At 55.9% G+C, this 19,892-nt stretch overlaps 1 protein-coding gene and 1 long non-coding RNA gene across 3 annotated transcripts in view; one reads left to right on the top strand and one right to left on the bottom strand.

Annotated features, from left to right (window-relative positions):
* Positions 1-31: 31 nt before the first annotated feature.
* Positions 32-19,892, bottom strand: part of BARX1 (BARX homeobox 1) — a 78,980-nt gene continuing 59,119 nt past the window's right edge. The window contains exons 1-4 of one of the 2 annotated variants that reach the window (XM_034967770.4): positions 3,327-3,758; positions 1,299-1,590; positions 1,132-1,216; positions 32-731 (exon numbers count right to left, since the gene is read on the bottom strand). In XM_034967770.4, the coding sequence (XP_034823661.1) occupies positions 567-731; positions 1,132-1,216; positions 1,299-1,590; positions 3,327-3,549 (765 nt within the window). In that variant the 5' untranslated portion in view covers positions 3,550-3,758 and the 3' untranslated portion in view covers positions 32-566. Of the gene's footprint in view, positions 732-1,131; positions 1,217-1,298; positions 1,591-3,326; positions 3,759-19,892 lie in introns of those variants that run through there. The other variant, XM_008959990.4, reaches the window with a different exon arrangement.
* On the top strand, positions 4,237-6,324 carry LOC134728532 (uncharacterized). Its single transcript, XR_010109026.1, has 2 exons — positions 4,237-5,271; positions 5,915-6,324. It is a non-coding gene; the product is annotated as an uncharacterized LOC134728532 (long non-coding RNA).

The following is a 19,892-nucleotide window of genomic DNA, read 5'->3' as shown; positions in this document are numbered from 1 at the left end:
GGATTCAGAAGCTGCTCCACCGAGCCCGATTGTGTCATAAAATATTTTATTGGAAAAAAAGTCACCGTCTTCGCAAGAGGGGGTAGGGGCCCCAGCGACATCGGGGACCCGGCCTCCAGGCCGAGCCGACGGGTTGCCCCGGGGCAATCTCAGGCCGTTGTGGCCTGAGCCCAACCGCTGGGTCCCCGACGTCCAGAAGCGGGTGTGTGCCTGGAGGCTCCCCGGCCGGGAGGGCAGGCCCCAGACGGGGTGGGGGTGCAGGCGAGGAGCGGGGCGTGAATGCGCGTGGAGCGCTCTGCGCCACGGAGCTCAGGGTAGAGACTGTAGCTTCCGCCGCGCTGGATGCGAGTCTCCCAGGTTAGAGCCCAGAAGCGCGCTGGGACCTGGGTCTGGCTTTAGGGTCTGTGTCCTTCCTCGTTTGGCCCCAATTGTCCGCATTCAAGATCATAATAAAAAGGTTTAGGAAGTAAACTTCTTGGACGCGGAAGGGCCGGCTCGCGGGTTTCCGCCGAGTGAGGGGGCTGCGGGTGGCGCGGGCATCCCAGGCCCCGCACCGTATACCGCCCTCAGTCCTCGCGGCTCCTGTCGCTGGGCTCGCCCGGCACCTCCGCCGGTTTCTCTGCATCCTTGGCGCGCTCCTGCTCAGTAAGCTGCTCGCTCGTTGGAATTGAGTTCTTCTTGGGCCGCCCCTTGGGCTTGGTGGGAGACTCCAGGCCGCCGCCCTGCAGCACCTGCACGGGGGACCGCCAGCACCTGGGTGAGCCAGCACGTGGACTGGGGACCCCCGAGGAGACTTGAACCCAGGTAGGACTAAGGAGTGCAGGGTCCATATGAGGAAATGGTGGGGAAATGTCCCGGGAAATGGCGGCCATTTGTCCAAATGCCGCCTGGGGAGCGGCCCGGCCTGGGGAGCATAAGACTGCCAGGAGGCCTGAAGGTGCCGCGGGAAAGGACGAAATGTTGGCTTACCCAAGGGGCAGAAAGAACTGAGAGGATTCCGGTGCGTACCAGGCACCGAGGGAATCGGGGGGTTGGGCAGAGTCTCAGTGGGGAGAAAGAGGAGAGCAGCTCTGCATGCACCGGGGCATGGCCCAGGAAGCTGAGGGGTGGGAAGCCACCAGGCACACTCACTATTTTCTTCCACTTCATCCTCCGATTCTGGTACCACGTCTTCACCTGCAACTGGCTCAGGCCCAGGGACTCAGCAAGATCTATTCTGGAAAGAGCAGGGCGCACCCTCAGCAAGGCAAGTGACCACACTCCCACAGCCCGCTGGCCCCAGCCTTGTCCCGCCCTACCTGTCCGGCGTGGAAAGGTACTTCTGCTTCTCGAAGCGTTTCTCCAGGCCCATCAGCTGCAGCTCGGTGAACACAGTGCGGCTCCGACGCCCCTTCTTGGCCTTGGTGCCTGGCTCCCCAGGGCCTGCCGCCTCCAGCTTCCCGCGGAGCTGCAACTCGAGCGGCAGGTGTGGCGCACCCGCGGCGCCGGGCAGCCCAGGCCCTGCCGCCAGCAGCGCAGAGCTCAGCCCTGAACAGCCCAGCGGCGCCAGTGGGAACTTGAACACCGCCGCCTGCTCGGCCTTCAGCACGGCTGCGAAGAAAGAGAATGAGGACCCGGGTGAGCTACGGCCGCGCTCCTCTGCCCCAGGGACTGCCGCACCACGTGCCGCGGGGGTGCTCGCGCTTGGCCAGTGCCTCCCAGCGCAAAACCTCCACGCCCTGCCGCTCGGCGCCGGTGGCGCAGATGGAGACCCTCCTCAACGTTGCCGTTCCCCAGATTTGGGAGGGAGTATCTCCTCGACCCTGTCCGTGTTCTGTCCTGGAGTTCCCCAGGCCTCAGCTGCCTCTGAGATCTCGGGGTTCCTGATGAACATGTTTGCAGCTGCGAGAAACTCGGAGTGTGTCTTGTCTTTCGGGGAAAGTAGAAACCAAAAAGAAAACGGCAGCTGGTCCTAAGAAGATGGCGTTTGCTCCAACCAAATCAGCCTTGCTGCGTTAGAAAAAGAACATGCACGGAGCGTGCACATTTGCTCTTCCGTGCGTGGCACAACAGCCATGCGGTGGCCAGGAGTCATCTGGGCCGGAGTTGGGTGCTTCCCGGAAATTCCAAAGTACCCTGAGAACCTGGAAATTATTGTTCACGTTTTCTATTTTCAGACGCTTCCCCATGCAGATGTTTCCATTTTCTTCAGTCCTAAAATGATTGTGTGCCCGCTTCAAACGAATTAGTAGCAACAGAGCAGATGGAGATGAAAGGTAGCCGAATGGCCGAGTCCCAGTTGGACTTACAAGGAGCGCGCTGGCCCTGCAGTCTCCAGGCTAGGGAGCACCGACTAGGAGGTGGGGGGTGCAGGGAAGGCGACTTGAAGGGCTGGGGTCCCGGCTACAGCGTAGGAGCCTCCCTTCCCCGACAGGCCTGTCACTGAGATGCGAGTCCTAGCCGGGCTGGAGTCGGAAAGGGCAGGGCAAGGCGCAGGTAAATGTGGGGCAGAGGACCCGTAGGGAAAAGGTGGGAGATGGGAGGCAGGCCGACCCCAATGAGAGAAGCGAGGGAGGCCGACCGGCAGACGGGTGGAAAGCGAGATAGGGAAAGACAAGACGAGGGTGGAGTGCGATGGAGACAGCACCATCAGGGCAGAGCAGGCCCCGCCAAATTAGAAGAAAGGGCAGAAGCTGAAAAGGTCTGCGCAGGCCGTTCAAGCCCTGCAGAGGCCCAGCCGACCTGAAACCAGAAGGGCCAGCCAGGCAGCTGCTCACAAGTCAGGCCTCTGGCCCCAAGGCAAGGCCGAAGCAGGTCCGCACTGCGGCCAAGGCCGCGTTCCTCGCCCGCTGGAGCTCCCGGGGACTCCGGGCCGGCTTGGGCCCGCGTCAGCACCCAGCCCTCGGGAGCGCAGGCCTCCTCCCCAGAGGTCCGACTTCCCTGGGTTGGGCAGCCGCGGCCACTCCCGGCCAGCCCTCTGCGGCGAAGCCCAGGCGCCCGTGGCCTGAGGTCGCTTCCACCCATGAGAGTCCGTAGCCTGGCAGTGCGCCTGCACTGGGGATGCTCACTCGGGGTCCCCGGGCTGGAGGCCGAATGGAAGCAGTGAAGGAAAGAGCGAACACCCTCCCCGGGCGGCCCGCGGGCACGAGGCCTGGTTTCTGTGAGGCCTGGAGCTTGCACCCTCCGCCTCCCGCCTGGAGGGCTCCGAGAGACGGTCCCAGAACCTGCGCTCCCAGAGCAGCTTCCCGGGGCTGCTTCGAGGCCGGAGGAGGCTCGGGGCGCCCCGGCGGTTCAGCTCGCTGTCTCCCGCCAAGCCCGGCCCGCGACCCCGCGGCCGCCACACGTACCCAGGTGGCTGTGGAAGGGCCGCGCCGCCAGCAGCGCCTGCACGCCGAACTTCAGCAGCTCGCCCGCCGCGGCAGCGGCGGCTGCGGGCGCGGCGCCCTTGGGCCCGGGTGGCTCCGTGAGGATCTCCTCAATCATGAAGCTGCGATAGCGGTGCGGCCGGTGGTCCGCGCAGCCCTCGGGCGGGCCGAAGCGCGCGGCGCCCGGCTCCCCCGGCCGCTGCATCGCGGCGCCCACTGCTGCGCCCGCGGTTTGGCGGCGGCGGCGGCGGCGGCTTGGCTCCGGCGCGGGGCCCGCGCGGGGCTCTAGGCCGGCCCGCAGCTCGGGGCGGCGCGCGGGCGCCGGCTCATGCCCCCTCCCCCGCCGGCCGGCCGGGCGGAGGCGCAGGGCGCGGGCGGGGCGCGCGGGGCTCGGCCGGTCGAACCCGGGACTGCGCCCCCGCCCCGCGCCGCCGCGCCTCTTGCCCGGCCAGCCCCGCGTCACCGCCCCGCCCCGCCCCGCCCCGCGCCGCCGCCCCCAACCCCTAGGCTGAGCCGGAGGGAGGGACCCAGGAGGGAGGGAGGCGGAAGGGAGGCCAAAAAGGAGGGGGCCGCGTGAAAGAGGCCGGCCGACCGAGACCGAGGGAGACTGAGCGGAGCGCACGCCCTGGAAGGAGAGAGCCGGAGAGTTCGGGAGGCAAGACCCCCAGAGACGAGAGTCGGAGGGATCAAACGACACAGGTGAGAGAAGGGGCAGAGGGAGACGGCGTGGGCCAAACAAGATTCCAGACAGTGATGTGAGGGTACCAGAGACGCCACCGAGATGTGCGCAGAGAGACCAAAAGAGGCGTGAGAGCCAGCGGGCTGTGACGTGACGGAGGGCACAGAGGCAGGCGGGGCAGAGGAAGGGGGCGGTAAAGAAATGGGGACAGCTAGAAAATTGGCGGCTTGATCGGCTTTTAGGTAGCCCCGGAAAGGTCGGGAGGAGGAGGGGCAAAGGCCGCGCTCCTCAGCTGGGAAGGAGGTGGTCTCGACCAGCCTCCAGTCCCGGGCTCAACACCACCAACCCGGCAAGGGTGAGGCAGCGTTCAGGGATGCAAGGGGCAGAGCGGTAGCGGCACCTGTGCACCCCTCCCACCTCTGCCTCAGTTTACCATGTACGGCCTCATTTCTCTCCGGGCTGCCCTGAGAGAAAAATGTTCTCCAGCCGAGATTTGCTTGAATTGGAAATTCAAGTGATCCATGGACACATCCTCCTTGACAGCCCCCAGAAGACTGTGGGCTGATTACATCCCCCTAGTTAGAAAAGGAAAAGGATTCGAGGAGAAGGGAAGGATGCAGCTTTGCCTTTTCCCAGCTTTGGAGCATCAAGAAACTGTTACTGGGCGGAGTTGGGGCCAGGGGGCCACTGGGTGCTCTGAGAATGTAAAGACCAAACTCTGGTGGGACCTGGCTCCATTGCGGAGCCTCAAAGGCTCCAACATGGTGGAGGAAGTTGGCAGTATCTTCTCTAGATCTTTCTTTCCATCCTTAGAAGAGTATAAGCCCAAGCCGTGGAGTGAACAACCCCAAAGCTACCCTACACTGAACTCCTCTTTTTGGTCCTCCCACTACTGGTGAAACCACTGACCCTTTCTGGGCCTGTTTCCTTACCTGTCCTGAGGAGATGCTGACCTTTGGCTCCAGAGAGACTGTGAGAACTCAGTGAGGGGGTCCTGCACTCCGAGGGTCCTGCACCCTGGGAGCCCTTAGGTCTGTTTGGAGAGAAAACAGTTCCTCCAGACAAGAGGGGAGAAGTGTCCCCAGAAGGTTGGGGGAGGAGCACCTGCCCTCCTCCTTCTCAGGAATCACAGGTCCTACCTCCCAGCCCCATCCACCATTGCCAGTCAGCGCCTGACGCACTGGGGGTGTCCTGGGCCACCCCGACTTCCTCTGTGAGCTCCATGTGGGGCCTCAGTCTTTACCTCAGGTAACTAGGGCTTACCACACCTACAGCCATGCCCCCCACCCAAGTTGAAGTCCTTTCTCCAGCTCCACCTGCGGTGGGGAGGCCTTCAGGCTGGCCCTCAGTCTCTGGCACCTGCCCCAGACTCGGGAGTGGGGGTGGGGGGCAGGTGGGGACTAGGAAGTGGCCCAGATCCTTTGTCTGTAGGGCCTGGAGTGAGGACAAAGACTACCTTACTCTGGTAAGATCCCAGTCCCAAGAGCCCACTGTCTCTCCTTCCCAGTTGTTGCATGACTTTCTGAACTCAGAGTTACCATTGGGACTGAAAGAAGGTGGCCTCAATGGCCTCCAGTTGCTTCAGACTCCCTCGGAGAGTGGTGCTGTGAGCCTACATGGTTCTTTGGAAAGGGTGGAGAGGGGCGCACTAAGAGCAACAGTATCCCACACTGAGCAGGCCTCCTCCTGAGAGACCAAGAAACCAGGAAGCTGGCCCTGTCGCTGTTGGCCAAGCAGCCACTGACATCCTACCTGGCAAATAGAAACAAGCCAGTGTCTCCTGGGAGGCTGGGGCAGCCCAGTCAGGCTCCCCCTATCAATGGGTAGACTCAGAGAACCCTCCCTAGATGAGTGCAATAGTATCACTCAATCCAACCATCTCCTTTTTCAGATGGGAAACTGAGGCCCAGCAAGAGGCAGCCCTGGTGCAGGGACTCCAGTGAGTAGGGCTGGTTTACTATTGCTTCTTGTACAGAGCCATATCAAGCTCCTTTTCCTGGCTTCCTCCCTCACCTCCCCCATCTTAGCAGGGCCCCTGCCCCTTCCTCATCCCCTGGCTTCTGTATCTCCCTAAGGGCATAGCCTAGTGGTGGTTTCTCCCCTGAGTAGGCCCAGCTAGCCTCTGTCCCATCCCCTGTTATTTGGGCCCTAACAGAAGCTACCCAAATTTGAACCATCTCTGCCCCATGCTCAAGACCTGAGGGTCTCACATCCTCAAAATGGGTCCCCAGATTCCAGATCCAAGGATTTGGGGATCACACTGTTCATCAGCTGTCACTAAACTTATTTTACTATGAGCCATCCCCCTGGGGTAGCTTCTTGGTCAGCTTGTGGGGAAGGGGGTCATTTTCAGGATGGAGGCCTCATCTCTAGATTTTGGGGAGTCAAAAGAGTAGTGCAGCCCAGCCCTCACCCCATTCCACAGGTGTGCACCCCCAGCTCCTTGGACTCTGGCCAGGACCATTTCCTGCAGCCCCAGGCCAGCCCTGCAGCATGAGCAGAGGGTGGCTTTGGGAATGAGGCCCTGAGGGCTGGAAGGAGAATGCCCAGCGCCTAGGGAACTTTGGGAGACCGCAGCTGGCTCCAGGGGCTGAGAGAGCCAGGGTCCTGCCCCCGGTCGCCCAAAACACCTCCCTCGTAGGTCTGTCCCTGATCCCCCGGCTCTAGACAGACACAGCCTCCCCGTCGCCCGACCCCAGGGCAAACCAGCAGATAAACCCCTTTTAGGCGAAAATTACACAAAAACGGCGGCGGCGGGGCCTCCTCTGCTCAGGCACTGCCGCGTTGGCGGCCGAAAAAAGAGGCTCCCAGAGAAGGGGAACCCCCTCCCTGTCGAGGACACCGAGGCCCAGAGAGGGGAAGCCTCCTCCCCAGTGGGGTGCAGTCTGGGATTGCAGTCCCCACCCCAGGGGCGCAGCTGCCAGCCCAACGCCTGGGACATACCCCCTCCCGAGGCCTCTAGCCGCCGCCGCGAAAATCCCGGAAACCGTCCTGCTCGCGGCGGGCGCAGTGGAAAAGGTGACCTCAGCGCCCCGGGCCAGCCGCCCTCCCTAGCAGCCGGGCGGCGAGGGGCTCCGAGCGGCAGGGGTTCCTCGGCGCCGCCCGGTCGCTGGATGAGGGGCCCTCGGAGCGCAGAACCGGCCCCCTCCCCACCCATGTTCTGCCCCTCAGACCCTACAGCCCCTTTGGAGGCTGCGGGACAGGGAGGGGACCACCTCATTCCCACAACCGAATCCCCTAAGCATTCAGGTGTAGGTTCCAGAACCACCTCCCCTCCACCCACACCCTTCTCCTACTCCAGCGCCTCCCAGACGGGATTGTGAAATGGCTCCGCGTGCGAACGGGTCCAGGAGCCGTTCGTTGTACAGAGGAGGAAGCTAAGTCTGGAAGGAGCACTCGGGGCAGGCTCAGCGGCCAGCAGCCAGCGGCAGGGGGATCGTGCATCGCTTGGAGGGCGCTGGGCTCTCCTCCATCCGCCTCAGCCGTGGGCAGTTTGTTTCCGCTCCCACTTGCAGCGGGTCTGCATCTTAATTGGCAAAACGAAGTTGGGGCCGCGGTGGAGCGGAGGCTTCTTCCAGAACGGTCAGCTCACCTCTGGATGCGGTCGTCCGAGCAGCCGCCTGCGGGGGTGTCCCACGCCCTCTATCTAAGAGGTTGACGTCCAGCCCCTAGGGGCCCAGGCGGCCCCGGGCCGCCCCACCTCGCGGCCTTCTGCTCCCCGCGCAGCCTTGCGCGCCCAGCCACCCAGCACACGGTCCGTCCCTGGGGACGCGTCGCGAGCGCCGGGAATGGAGCTCGTTTCCTCTTTTCTTTTTTCTTCTTTTTTTTTTTTTTTTTTTAAACCTTTGGTTCTGATTGTCCTTGGCCCAGCAGGCTGTTGGTGGCGTTGGTGGTGCTGTTGGGACTGGGGCACCGGCCTTGGCCGCAGGTGTGCTGTGCCCGACAGAGGCCGCCTGGACCTCGCCCGGAACGCCCTGTCCGGGTGGGCTGCGGCGTTCGCCCTGCTTTTGCCCCCAGCCGAGACTGGCAACATCTTTTCTAGTTTCAAAACAGAAAATTTTGGAATTATAAAATTACCCCCTCCCCACGCTTACAGGTCACTATCTCCTGGAGACCACCAACTCGCTTTCTCTTTGGAGAAGCCAGTCTCTGTGACCCTTTCTTTCATGAAAATTTCGAACTCAAATGTGGGCATTCGTTTTGAGTCATTTCAAAGCCCTAGAAGCTCGGGGTCAAATTGTGTTTCGGGTGACAGCGCCTTTAGACACATCCCCCTCTCTTTCCAAGCTCCCCCTCTTGGAGCAATTTACAAATTTGTTCCTTTGGAATTCGCTACTTTATTTTTGTTTTGTAAGTTTTGTTGTTGATTTTTTTTAATGTTTAATTTTCTATGGAAGTGTTAGTTTAAATACATCCAACAGCCCAGCGTGGTGGCAAGCGCCTGTAGTCCCAGCTTCTAGGCAGGTTGAGGTAGGGGGATTCCTTGAGCCCAACAGTTCGAGGCTGCAGTGAACAATGATTGCCCCACTGCACAAGCCTGGGCAACAGATCCAGACCCCGTCTCTTAACCAAAATAATAAATAAAAATAAAAGACAGATCCTTAGATAGGAAATAAATAACTCGCTCCTGTGACCCGGAGATGACCCGGTTCTTGGTCCAGGAACCTGAGGCGATGCTCCTGGACTCGCGGAGCCGCCAGCCCGCCGCTCCCAGCCCTCCAGGCCCTGGACGGGTCCCGCCTCCATTTCACACCCACCGCTCGCCAGCCCCGGCGGCTCCCGCAGAGACCTTGCATCCGAGTCCAGTTACGCGAACCAGCGGCGCCTGAGGCCACACCCAGAGCTAGGAAGTAGCCGTCTGGGTGCCGGGGCTCTGTGGGCACGGCCGCGCTGCTGGGCGCGGACTGCAAGGCCGGGCGGGGATGGTGTTTGCGACCCGCACAGGCGCTCTCCCCCCGGCGAGTGTGGACCCTTCGAGAATGCTCCCTTGGCCCAGGACTGATCCCCACGAGCATGCAGCTTCGGCCTTCCGAGGAGAGTCAGGGTCGGTGCGGACCGACTCCGCAGGCCCTCCCTTGCCCCATCCGGGCTGGTGCCAGGCCGCAGCTCGAGACCTGGTTTCCACCCCGGGCTCCCACAGAGCCCATGAAGCGCTGGTCACAGCCCCTGGAAGCTGCAGACCCGGCTTTTCGAGGAGCCTCCCCGACGTGCGGAGCCCGAGACCCCAGAGAGCGACCGGCTCGTGCGGGCCAGAACGCGGCGAGGCGCCCGCGGAAACGACTCGACTTTTCTTTCTTTTCCCCTTTTCTTTCTTTATTTGCTTTTTTTTTCCTCTCTTCTCTTCTTCCACCCATTTCCCCCTCCTCTTTCTTTTGTTTTTTTTTTTTAGTCCTCCCCCCACCCCTCTTCTTTCTTTTGTTGCTCGTTCACTCTCGCTCTTGTCTCCTCTTCTGCTCCCGCTCCCCCCACTTTCTGTTCCTTTTCATCAGAAGGACGGCCAAGCCACAGTCCCGTCCTCCTAATAAGAGAAGAGGCCTTCATGCTCGCAGTGTGCCCACCAGGTGCCAGACGCTCTGCAGATTTAATACGTTTAATAGGCACAGAGCTCTTGGAGGGTTCTATAGCCTGTGTAGGGGGTGGGGAATTCTTTCCAGCTTGGGCAGCCTGGGGAGCTAGGCCTGGGATTGGGGAAGGAGTCTGGGCCCTGGCCCCTTAGCCAGGTGAGGTGGACCACAGCATCTCCTCCAGAATGTCTCCTGGTGGCAGGGAGGCCAGGCCAGATCACATTGGCCTGCCCACGTTCCAGCAGGGACTCACACTTGCATCTGTCCTTCCTGACACAGGACTCTACTGTGGCTACCAGTCCTGTCTTCACCTGCCACCTCCCCCCTCCACCACCCTGCCAGGACTGGAAGGGAGAGGGGGCTGGGTACTGCCTCCTCCAGCTGCACCTCCCACTGGGTGCTGCTTGGGAGGGGATGGAACAGGGGGCATGGTGCTTCTTTTACAGGCAAGAGTTCTGGGGTCTAGGTGGGGAAAAGGAGGCTACAGCCATACCACCCCTCAGATGCCAGGCAGGATCAGCCTCTGGTACCCTGGCTCCAGGCCAGCCCTCCTGCCTCCTGCTGGTTTGAACTGACTGAAGATGACACACGAAGAGGATGGGACAGGAGCTGGTGCCACCTCCACAGGCACTGGGCTTCCCTGGGCCCCCTCTCCCATGTCACATCTGTACTTTCTGCCTTGTTCCTGCCTCTTGGTGCCAGGAATGGGCTTACAAGCCCAGTTCCCAAATGGCCAAATTCCACATATTTGCAGATAGGCAGAGCACACAGGGGACCTCGAGATGAGCTGGACCCCTGGTTTGCAGACCTCTTCCTGCTACTGCCCTTGAGCAAGCCCATTTCCTGTCCAAGCCTCAGTTTTCCCAAATGAGAAAACAAGAGGGGGTTTTTAGATGAATCTTTCTCCTTGCTAGTGTTAACAGCTTAGGTCATGGATTGAAAAACTTGTTCTGTAAAGGGCCATATAAGCAAATGTTTTAGACTTTGCAGGCCACATGGCCCTGTTGTGGTGACTCAGCCCTGTCTTTGTAGTGTGAAAGTAGCCCTAGATAATGCATAAATGAGTGGGTATGGCTGTGTTCCAACCAACTTTATTTATAGATATGAAAACCTGAATTATATCTAATTTTCACATCGCAAAATATGATTCTTATTTTTTTTTCAACCACTTAAATATGTAAAAACCATTCTCAGTTTGCTGGCCAAACAAAAACAGGCAATGGGCCACAGTTTGCCAATTCTTGTGCAGTTTCAATTATTCTGATAGCACAAATATTGCACTTCCATATCAGACATGTTGCCTTATGTTAACATTTTTTTCTTTTAAATTCTTTTCTCCAGGAAAGCATCTATTAATTTAACAGTATTTGGGACTTAGGAACACAGAATCACCTGACTCATTTCCTACACCCATTTCTGAGTTCTCAACAATTTAAATGTTTCCCTTATTAATACTATACCCAGACACCGAATTGCACAACGTACAATCACCCTCTCACTTAATCCTTGCAACAGCCTTTGGAGTAGAAATAGTTTACCCTGCCTTCCAGCTCCTTGCACACCCCTGGAGACAGGGCGCTCACTCCCTTCAGTGGCTGCCTAATGAACTGCTGAGAGCCCAGTGACGTAGGCTTGAAGCCCCTTAAGGGCGAAGGCCACCCCCGGCGAGAGTGCTTCTTCCCAGCCAGCCATTCCCAACCCCTGGCAATTCCATCTAAATCCTCTCCAGCTGTTGAAATGTGGATGGACAGGGGGCGGTGGCTCTGATTTTCTGGGAGTTTCCCAAGCCTTGAGCCTTTGCAGCTGCCAAGTGACAAATCTTGCAGGGACTAGGCAAAGGGAAAGAATATGACAGAAAAAATAGAGATTATAAATGTGTTGCTTGCTAGAAGTGTTTCCAGGAAATCTTGCTCACAGGGAGGCCTTATCGCCCCGCCCCCGCATCTTCCTTGGTTCTTGCGCCCTCTGCTGGTCATATTGAGTCTTAACCATGCTCACTCGGAACCGTTCCTCTTATAAAGGAAAACAAGACTGCATGATCTCACTTGTATGTGGAATCTAAAAAAGTTGACATCATAGAAATAGAGTGAAATGGTGGTTATTAGGGCCGGGATGTGAGGGAGAAATGAGAAGATGTCGGTCAAAGGGTACAAACTTTGAGTTATAAGATAAATTCTGGGGATCTACGTACAGCATGGTGACTATAGTTAACAATCATGTATTGTGTGCTTGAAGTGTGCCGAAAGGGTCGGTTTTCAGTGTTCTCACCAAAATGGTAACTATGTAAGGCGATAGATATGTTAATTAGCTTGATTATGGTGATCATCACAGTATATACATATACCAAAACATCACATTGTACACACTGAATACATCCTTTTTTTTTTTTTTTTTTTTTTTTTTTTTTTGAGACAGGGTCTGACTCTGTCACCTAGGCTGGAGCCCACTGGTGCCCTCTCAGCTCACTGCAACCTCCACCTCCTGCGCTCAAGCAATCCTCCCACCTCCTGGGCTCAAGCAATCTTCCCACCTCAACCTCCCTAGTATCTGGGACTGCAGGTACACACCATGCCCAGCTAATTTTTGTATTTTTGGTAGAAACAGGGTTTCACCATGTTGCCCAAGCTGTTCTCCAGAACTCCTGAGCTCAAGCAATCTACCTGCCTTGGCCTCCCAAAGTGCTGGAATTACAGGTATGAGCCACCATGCCCAGCCATATATACAATTTTTATTTGCCAATTATACTTCAGTAAAGCTGAGGGAAATTTTTTTTTTAAAAAAGAAAAATAATCCAGTATTTACTTTCCCTCTCTATGTATCAAACACCTTGCTGGTTGCTGAAGATACAAAGAAAAAGGCATCTTATCTGCCCACGGGAAGTGCAGTTTAACCATGCAGAGATGTACAAATGTGCTCACAGCCAGTGGCAAAGACACAGCACGCAGAAGGTGGTGGACACAGCAGGAGGGAGCATGCCATGGAGCAGAGGCGTGCGGGAGGCCCTGAGTCCCGGGGGTGGGGAGCTTCCAGACATACACAGTGAGCTCATGGCTTCCACTGTGGGGTGTTGGTGTTGCGCTCAGCAGGCCAGACAGCACAGGTTGGATTTTAAATGTTTGGATACTTTTAGAGCCAGCTACTTCTGACCTTCAGGGACTTAAGAGGCTGAGCTCTGTGCCCCGTATTGAAGCCCATGGGGATGCTCTCTGGGCCTGCTACTGAAAAGGGATGTCTCTCAGTACAGTTGTGGGTTCCACTGCACTCCCCAACCTGGAAAAGCCCTAGTCAGTCTTCTAGAGAGCACACCCTCTGTGCAAGGCCTTGTGCCCCATGTTACATGATCTCATTTAAACTTATGTCTTCCACTGTAGGAGACTGGCAATTTTACCCTTAATTTACTAACAAGGAAACTGAGGCACAGAGGGGTGACCTCATTTGCCTGAGAGGTGGAGCTGGGATTGGAACCAGTGCTCCCTCCACAGTATCACAATGACCTTTTTGGGGTCCTTCACCTTCTGACTTAACCCCTACTTTCCCTTGCTGATTGCCACTGAGACAGACCTATAGCTCCAGCTGCCCAAAGGTCACCCAAGCTGGGTGACCACGGGCACACCACGCTCACTGTGTCCAGATCTGGACTTACTGTTACCCACCTCATCCTGCTCTGAGTGGAGAAGATGGACTGGAGCAGCCATCCCCTGCAGACACAGCTCACTGACCAGGGAGTGCCCTGGGAGGCAGCCCTGTTCCTACCCAAGCACGAACAGCAGGCAAGGCATCTCCAGTCAAAGGGCAGGGCCCTGTGGACTCAGTTCTGGTCAGGACACCCATGGTACTGGGCTCCTTCCATAGGTTGGCCCTGTGCTGGTCCCAACCCATCCCATTCTGGCTCAGTCTAGGAGAGCAGGACTGCCATTTACAGACTACGTAACTCCCAGGCGTGTCATTGTGCTGAGAATAGCACTTCTTGATTGTGCAGTGTGCAACCCACACAACTGTTCCCAACAGTCCTGCCAATTATTTGTTTGCTTCTCTTCTCATCAAACCAAATGGGTAGAAAAGGTTGTTATCATTGTTTTGAGTTCTGCCTGCTCCTTCCCCAGATGATAAGCAACATATTGAAACAAGGGAAGAAAACATATCCTATCTGCATACTTGCTGTTAAAAATCCACCTTAATTTATAAGTCTACTGGCTTTCCATTTTATGTTTCTATTACAGATTAGAGCAAAATTCATCCATCAAAGTGTTTGTGGCCTACATAATCCATCCCTTTGAATATAGGGGACCTATCAGTGTGATAGGATAGCATCGCCCTGATGGTGCTACCTGATATGGCAAAAAGGATTTTGAGGTCCCTAACTGGTGGACTTTGAATTGATCGAAAGGGAGATTGTCCTGGGCCTGACTACCCCTTTAAGAGACAACCCCTTTAAGAGGTACTGGCGCTTGGGAGGCCGAGGCGGGCGGATCACAAGGTCAGGAGATCGAGACCATCCTGGCTAACACGGTGAAACCCCGTCTCTACTAAAAATACAAAAAATTAGCCGGGCGTGGTAGCGGGCGCCTGTAGTCCCAGCTACTCGGGAGGCTGAGGCAGGAGAATGGCGTGAACCCGGGAGGCGGAGCTTGCAGTGAGCCGAGATCGCGCCACTGCACTCCAGCCTGGGCGACTGAGCGAGACTCCGTCTCAAAAAAAAAAAAAAAAAAAAAAAAAAAAAAAAAAAAAAAAAAGAGGTACTGGCGCCAGGCACAGTGGCTCACGCCTGTAATCCCAGCACTTTGGGAGGCTGAGGCAGGCAGATCACCTTAGGTCAGGAGTTCGAGACCAGCCTGGTCAACATGGAGAAACCCCATCTCTACTAAAACTACAAAAATTAGTTGGGCGTGGTGGCGCATGCCTATAATCCCAGCTACTCGGGAGGCTGAGGCAGGAGAATGACTTGAACCCAAGAGGCAGAGGTTGCAGTGAGCTGAGATCGCACCAGAGCACTCCATCCCGGGCAACAGAGCAAGACTCTGTCTCAAAGAGAAAAAAAAAAGTGACTGAGGTCTTCCCTGAGGTCAGAGAAGTTCTGCCAGCCTTGAAGAAGCCAGTTGCATGTTGTGAGCGGCCGACAGAGGGCCCGCGTGGCCAGGACCCAGAGCAAGCAGGTAAACTCAGCCAACAGCCTGAATAAGCTCAGAAGTGGGTCTTCCTTAGCAGAGCTCCAGGTGAGACCGCAGCCTGACTGGCACCTTATTGCTGCCTTATGAGACCCTGAGCAGATCCTGACCCATGGAGGAGATAATAATATGAGATAATAGCAGTGTTTGCAGAGCTTTGCTGTGCCGCAGTAGCACCCAAGTTGAGCCAGGGAGGTGTGTGTGTTGGTGGGGAGCCTCATGTCTGCCACAGGAGAGAGACCACAGGAGGGCAGACATCCTGTTTGAATCTTCGCCCTCTCTCATCACCCAGGGGCAAACCTCGGAGTCCACCCCAGGCCAGTGACCCTGCCTGCAGAGGGACTGTGATGTCCTTCATCCCTACAATGCCTGCTGGTGCCTGAGGAAGCCCCTTTGGCAGGAGGCTGGCCACAGCAGGGACAAGAGAACAAGGGGCCACATTCTGGCCAGCCCTGGTGTTGTGATGGCCTGCAGCCGCCACCTTGCTGTGATTAAGAAAGAGCAGATCCTTGGCTCACACCTATAATCCTAGCACTTTGGGAGGCCGAGGCAGGTGGATCACCTGAGGTTAGGAGTTTGAGACTAGCCTGGCCAATATGGTGAAAGCCTGTCTCTACTAAAAATACAGAAATTAGCTGGGCCTGGTGGCGGGTGCCTTATTCCCAGCTACTTGGGAGGCTGAGGCAGGAGAATCGCTTGAACCAGGGAGGCAGAGGTTGCAGTGAGTTGAGATTGCACCACTGCACTCCAGCCTGGGCAACAAGAGTGAGACTCTATCTCAAGAAAAAAAAAAAAGGAGCAGATCCGAGGAAGACCCTGCCCGGAGAGGGGAGGCCCCTCTCACCCAGGCAAGTCCCAGGGCAGAGGTGGTGGCCATCCTCTGCTGAGGCGGCAGAGCTGCCAGCAGTGGACGCAGACCAGGGAGCACGTCTGGTTCCTTTTTCTCCTACCCCTGGTTTCATTGTCCTGGGCTCCAAGATGCAGGACAGGGTGGCATGTAGAATTTGACTATGTTCTCAGACCCTAGTTCTGGTGGCTGGGGCCACCGTGCTCTGTGCCCACCACAGCCTCCACCCCACCCAGCCCCACTCTCAGGGCACAGGTGCTGCCCATAGGAGGCCACCCCTCCCTCTCCATGCCCTGCAGGACAAGTGCCTCTCAGCCTGCTGGATCCAGTGTGGGCTCTCAGGAGGCTTCTGGCACCAGCGCCGGCTGCGGCTGATGCCTGACACAGCCTGTGAGATGCCACATTCTGCCAGCCAGGCCTGGGCTGGAGGAGCACCCTGACCACTACTCTACCCCTTCCTGTCCTCCCCTCGCTTCTCCCAGGTTAGGGGAAAGCGGGGATGTGTGCAGGTGAGGCTGACCCAGGCCTACCCCAAGGGCTTTGAGCTACACGGGCTGTCTCAGCTGATGTGAGCATGGCACTAATCAACAACACACCCCAGCAGGAGTCACTCCCTCCCCAGGCACTTTCTGTCTTTCCAGTCATGCTAAGTCTTGAGTCTGAGTTTGGTGCCAGTGTGGTCTCACTGTGCTCACAGGCCCATCACTGCCTCACTGGACCAGTCAGGTCCCCCCGGCCAGCCGTGCCTGGGAGAGTGAAGGCACAATACTCTGCAATGGGATTCAGACCCCAGTTAACTACGTCCACAATTGCTAGGTGATGCTGAGCTTTTATTTTTATTTATTTACTTATTTTGTTTGTTTGTTTGTGTTTGTTTGTTTTTTCTGAGACGGAGTTTCGCTCTTGTCCCCCAGGCTGGAGTGCAGTGGAGCGATCTTGGTTCACTGCAACCTCTGCCTCCCAGGCTCAAGTGATTCTCCTGCCTCAGTCCCCCAAGTAGCTGGGATTACAGGCACCTGCCACCATGCCTGGCTAATTTTTTGTATTTCTAGTAGAGACAGGGTTTCACCATGTTGGCCAGGCTGGTCTCGAACTCCTGACTTCAGGTGATCCACCCGCCTGGTCCTCTCAAAGTGCTGGGATTACAGGCGTGAGCCACTGCACACAGCTTTTAAAACTAAGATCCAGATCACCTTTAAACACATTTATTCAGTAAGAACAACATTGTCATTTAAAGAGAACAATCAGATTAAGGGAGCACCAGTTATGCATGAGGAAACAGCAAGAACATGAAGATGAAGGTGCAAGCAAGGTGGCACAGTGTCCGGTTCAAACCTTGTCCCGCTCAGTGACAGAGGCACATTCCTTCTGTGTGCCTCAGTTTCTCCCACTGAGAAACGAGGATACCACTAGCACTTGCGTCCTGGAGTTCTCGTGAGGCGAGGACCAGCTGATGCACATTCCTGCAGCCCCAGACCAGCCCAGGCCCCCAGCACATGCTGGTGAGTCATCTGTTAAATAAACTGAACGAATGAGGTGGGGGAGCCCTGCACCAGCACAGTGAATCCAGGCTGGCTACCACTGCCACCAGCTCGTCTTCCCTCCACCAAGCACTCGGGGCCCTGCCAGAGGTGGCCTGACAGCCGTTCCTTCAGGGGACTACGTGACCAGTGTCAGCCAGGGCTGCCCCAGCACCGAGACCCACAGCCTCAGCTTCCTTGATACTTGCTTTTCTTGTCCCTCCAATGGGGGACTCAGCTTCTATGGGAAGAAGTGATTGGCCCCGTCAGGGCTTTCCTCAGTCAGTGGAGTGAGAACGAATGAAGTGAATGAATGAAGCACCCAGGAAAGCTCTGATGCTGCCATGCGTGCTACCTTAATGCCCTTGATCTGAGCTAGGACAGTGTCTGCTGCGTGTCCTGCAAGCCACAGAGAGAGCCCTGGGCCTCCAGCAGAGGTCCACATAATCCGTCCTGTCTGAAGATGACCCCTGGGCAGAGGCCTCACCAAGAGGTGGGGACAGCAGCTGCGGGGGCCCATGTGCCAAGGATGCCATCCACAGTTGGAGCACATTCAGCGTCCACTTGCTTCCCTGACCAGCAGCAAAGTGAACCAGAGTCTCTTTGGCAGGAATCAGATGGCCGTGGCCACCGGGTGCGGCCTGACGTCTGAGGTGGGTGCGAGTTGGGGACTCCCGAGGCCTGCGCCTTCTGGAGCATCCATGCAGCCCAGTGAGGGGTGAGGTGTGGGCTGGGGCTAGGGGAGGAGGCTGGTTGTTGTTTAATTAATTAGTTTAATTAAATTAGTTTAATTAATTAATATTAATTAGGTTAATTAGTTTGATTAATTAGTTTAATCAATTAGCTTAATATTAATTAATTAGTTAGTTCTGTCCCTCTAGCGAACCCTGACTAATACAGATTTTCATACCAGGAGTGGTTCAAGAGGAACAGAATATTAAGGATGGGGTTATTTCATTGGTTTTGGGGTTTCTGGAGTTGGCTGCTTAATATGACTATGCTAAAGACCCTATTTCTTTTTTTTCTTTTTCTTTTTCTTTTTTTAGATGGAGTCTTGCTCTGTCACCCAGACTGGAGTGCAGTGGCACGATCTCGGCTCACTACAAACTCCACCTCCTGGGTTCAAGAGATTCTCTGACCTCAGCCTCCCGAGTAGCTGGGACTACAGGTGCGTGCCAGCATGCCCAGCTAATTTTTTGTATTTGTAGTAGAGATGGGGTTTCACTGTGTTAGCCAGGATGGTCTCGACCTCCTGACCTCATGATCTGCCCACCTCTGCCTCCCAAAGTGCTGGGATTACAGGAGTGAGCCACCGCACCCAGCCGACCCTACTTCTAATAGTATGGAGAATGCTAATAGTCCTTGGCACGAACTGTTTAGAGAATTAGGCAAAATAAATGCATTTGACACTCCTGATTTTTCATTCATGAGAGGCAAGGAGTTTAGTGACTCTATACTTAATACCTTTGACCATATGTGGAGAACCAAGGAACATAAGGAAGCTGGTTGGTTGCTCCTAAGTTCAGAGGACAAAGTGATAAAAGAAAATGAATTCAGGGATTCTGTCTCCCGGGTTCAGAAGCAGATACTGAGCCTCAAATCTGCTAAGATTGCCCTGAGTAAGAGTCTTATCTCTTGTAGAGAAAGAGCTGAAATTGTGGAAAAACAGATATAAACTCTTATCTTGCAAGTGGCTGACCAGCAATGAAAGACGCATGCACAGCCTCACCAGGTGTCTACTGTTAAAGTGAGGGCATTGATTGGAAAAGAATGGGATCCTGCAACTTGGAATGGGGACATGTGGGAGGACCCTGATGAAGCTGGGGACACTGAGTTTGTAAACTCTGATGAAACTTTTTTGCCAGAAGAAATAGCTTCCCCATCCGCAGTAGTGGCAACATCCCCTCCCCAACTCATGCTGCCATCAGCCTTTCCACCTTTGTCTGAGGAGATAAACCCTGTACAGCCTGCAGCAACAGTGATGGCCTCCCCTGAGGCAGTTTCCAGGCAAGATAATGTTGATTCTCCTCAGGAGCCACCCCCAACATCCCTGTTTGCTTCCAGACCTATAACTAGACTAAAGTCCTGGCAGGCCCCTAGAGGTGAGATTTAGAGTGTGACCCATGAGGAGGTATGCTACACTGAAAAAGAACTGCTTGGTTTTCTAATTTATACAAACAGAAATCTGGAGAACAGGCATGGGGATGGGTATTAAGGGTGTGGGATAATAGTGGAAAGAACACAGAGTTGGATCAGGCTGAATTTGTTGATTTGAGCCCACTAAGTAGGGACTCGGTGTATTAGTCTGTTTTCATGCTGCTGATAAAGACATACACAAAACTGGGAACAAAAAGAGGTCTAATTGAACTTACAGTTCCACATGGCTAGGAAAGCCTCAGAATCATAGTGGGCAGTAGAAGGCACTTCTTACACGGCAGCAGCAAAAGAAAAATGAGGAAGAAGCAAAAGCAGAAACCCCTGATAAACCCATCAGATTTCGTGAGACTTATTCACTAACATGAGACTAGCACAGGAAAGACTGGCCCCCATGATTCAATTACCTCTGACTGGGTCCCTCCCACAACACATGTGAATTTTGGGAGATAAAACTCAAGTTGAGATTTGGGTGGGGGCACAGCCAAACCGTATCACTCCACCCTGATCCCTCCCAAATCTCATGTCCTCACATTCCAAAACCATCCATGCCTTCCCAACAGTCCCCCAAAGTCTTAACTCATTTCAGCATTAACTCAAAAGTCCACAGCCCAACATC

Source organism: Pan paniscus, chromosome 11 (genome assembly GCF_029289425.2).
Source record: "Pan paniscus chromosome 11, NHGRI_mPanPan1-v2.0_pri, whole genome shotgun sequence".
In the NCBI taxonomy this organism is placed as follows: Eukaryota; Metazoa; Chordata; class Mammalia; order Primates; family Hominidae; genus Pan; species Pan paniscus.
The sequence above is the reverse complement of the archived record's forward strand: the minus strand, read 5'-3'. Positions and strand labels throughout refer to the sequence as shown.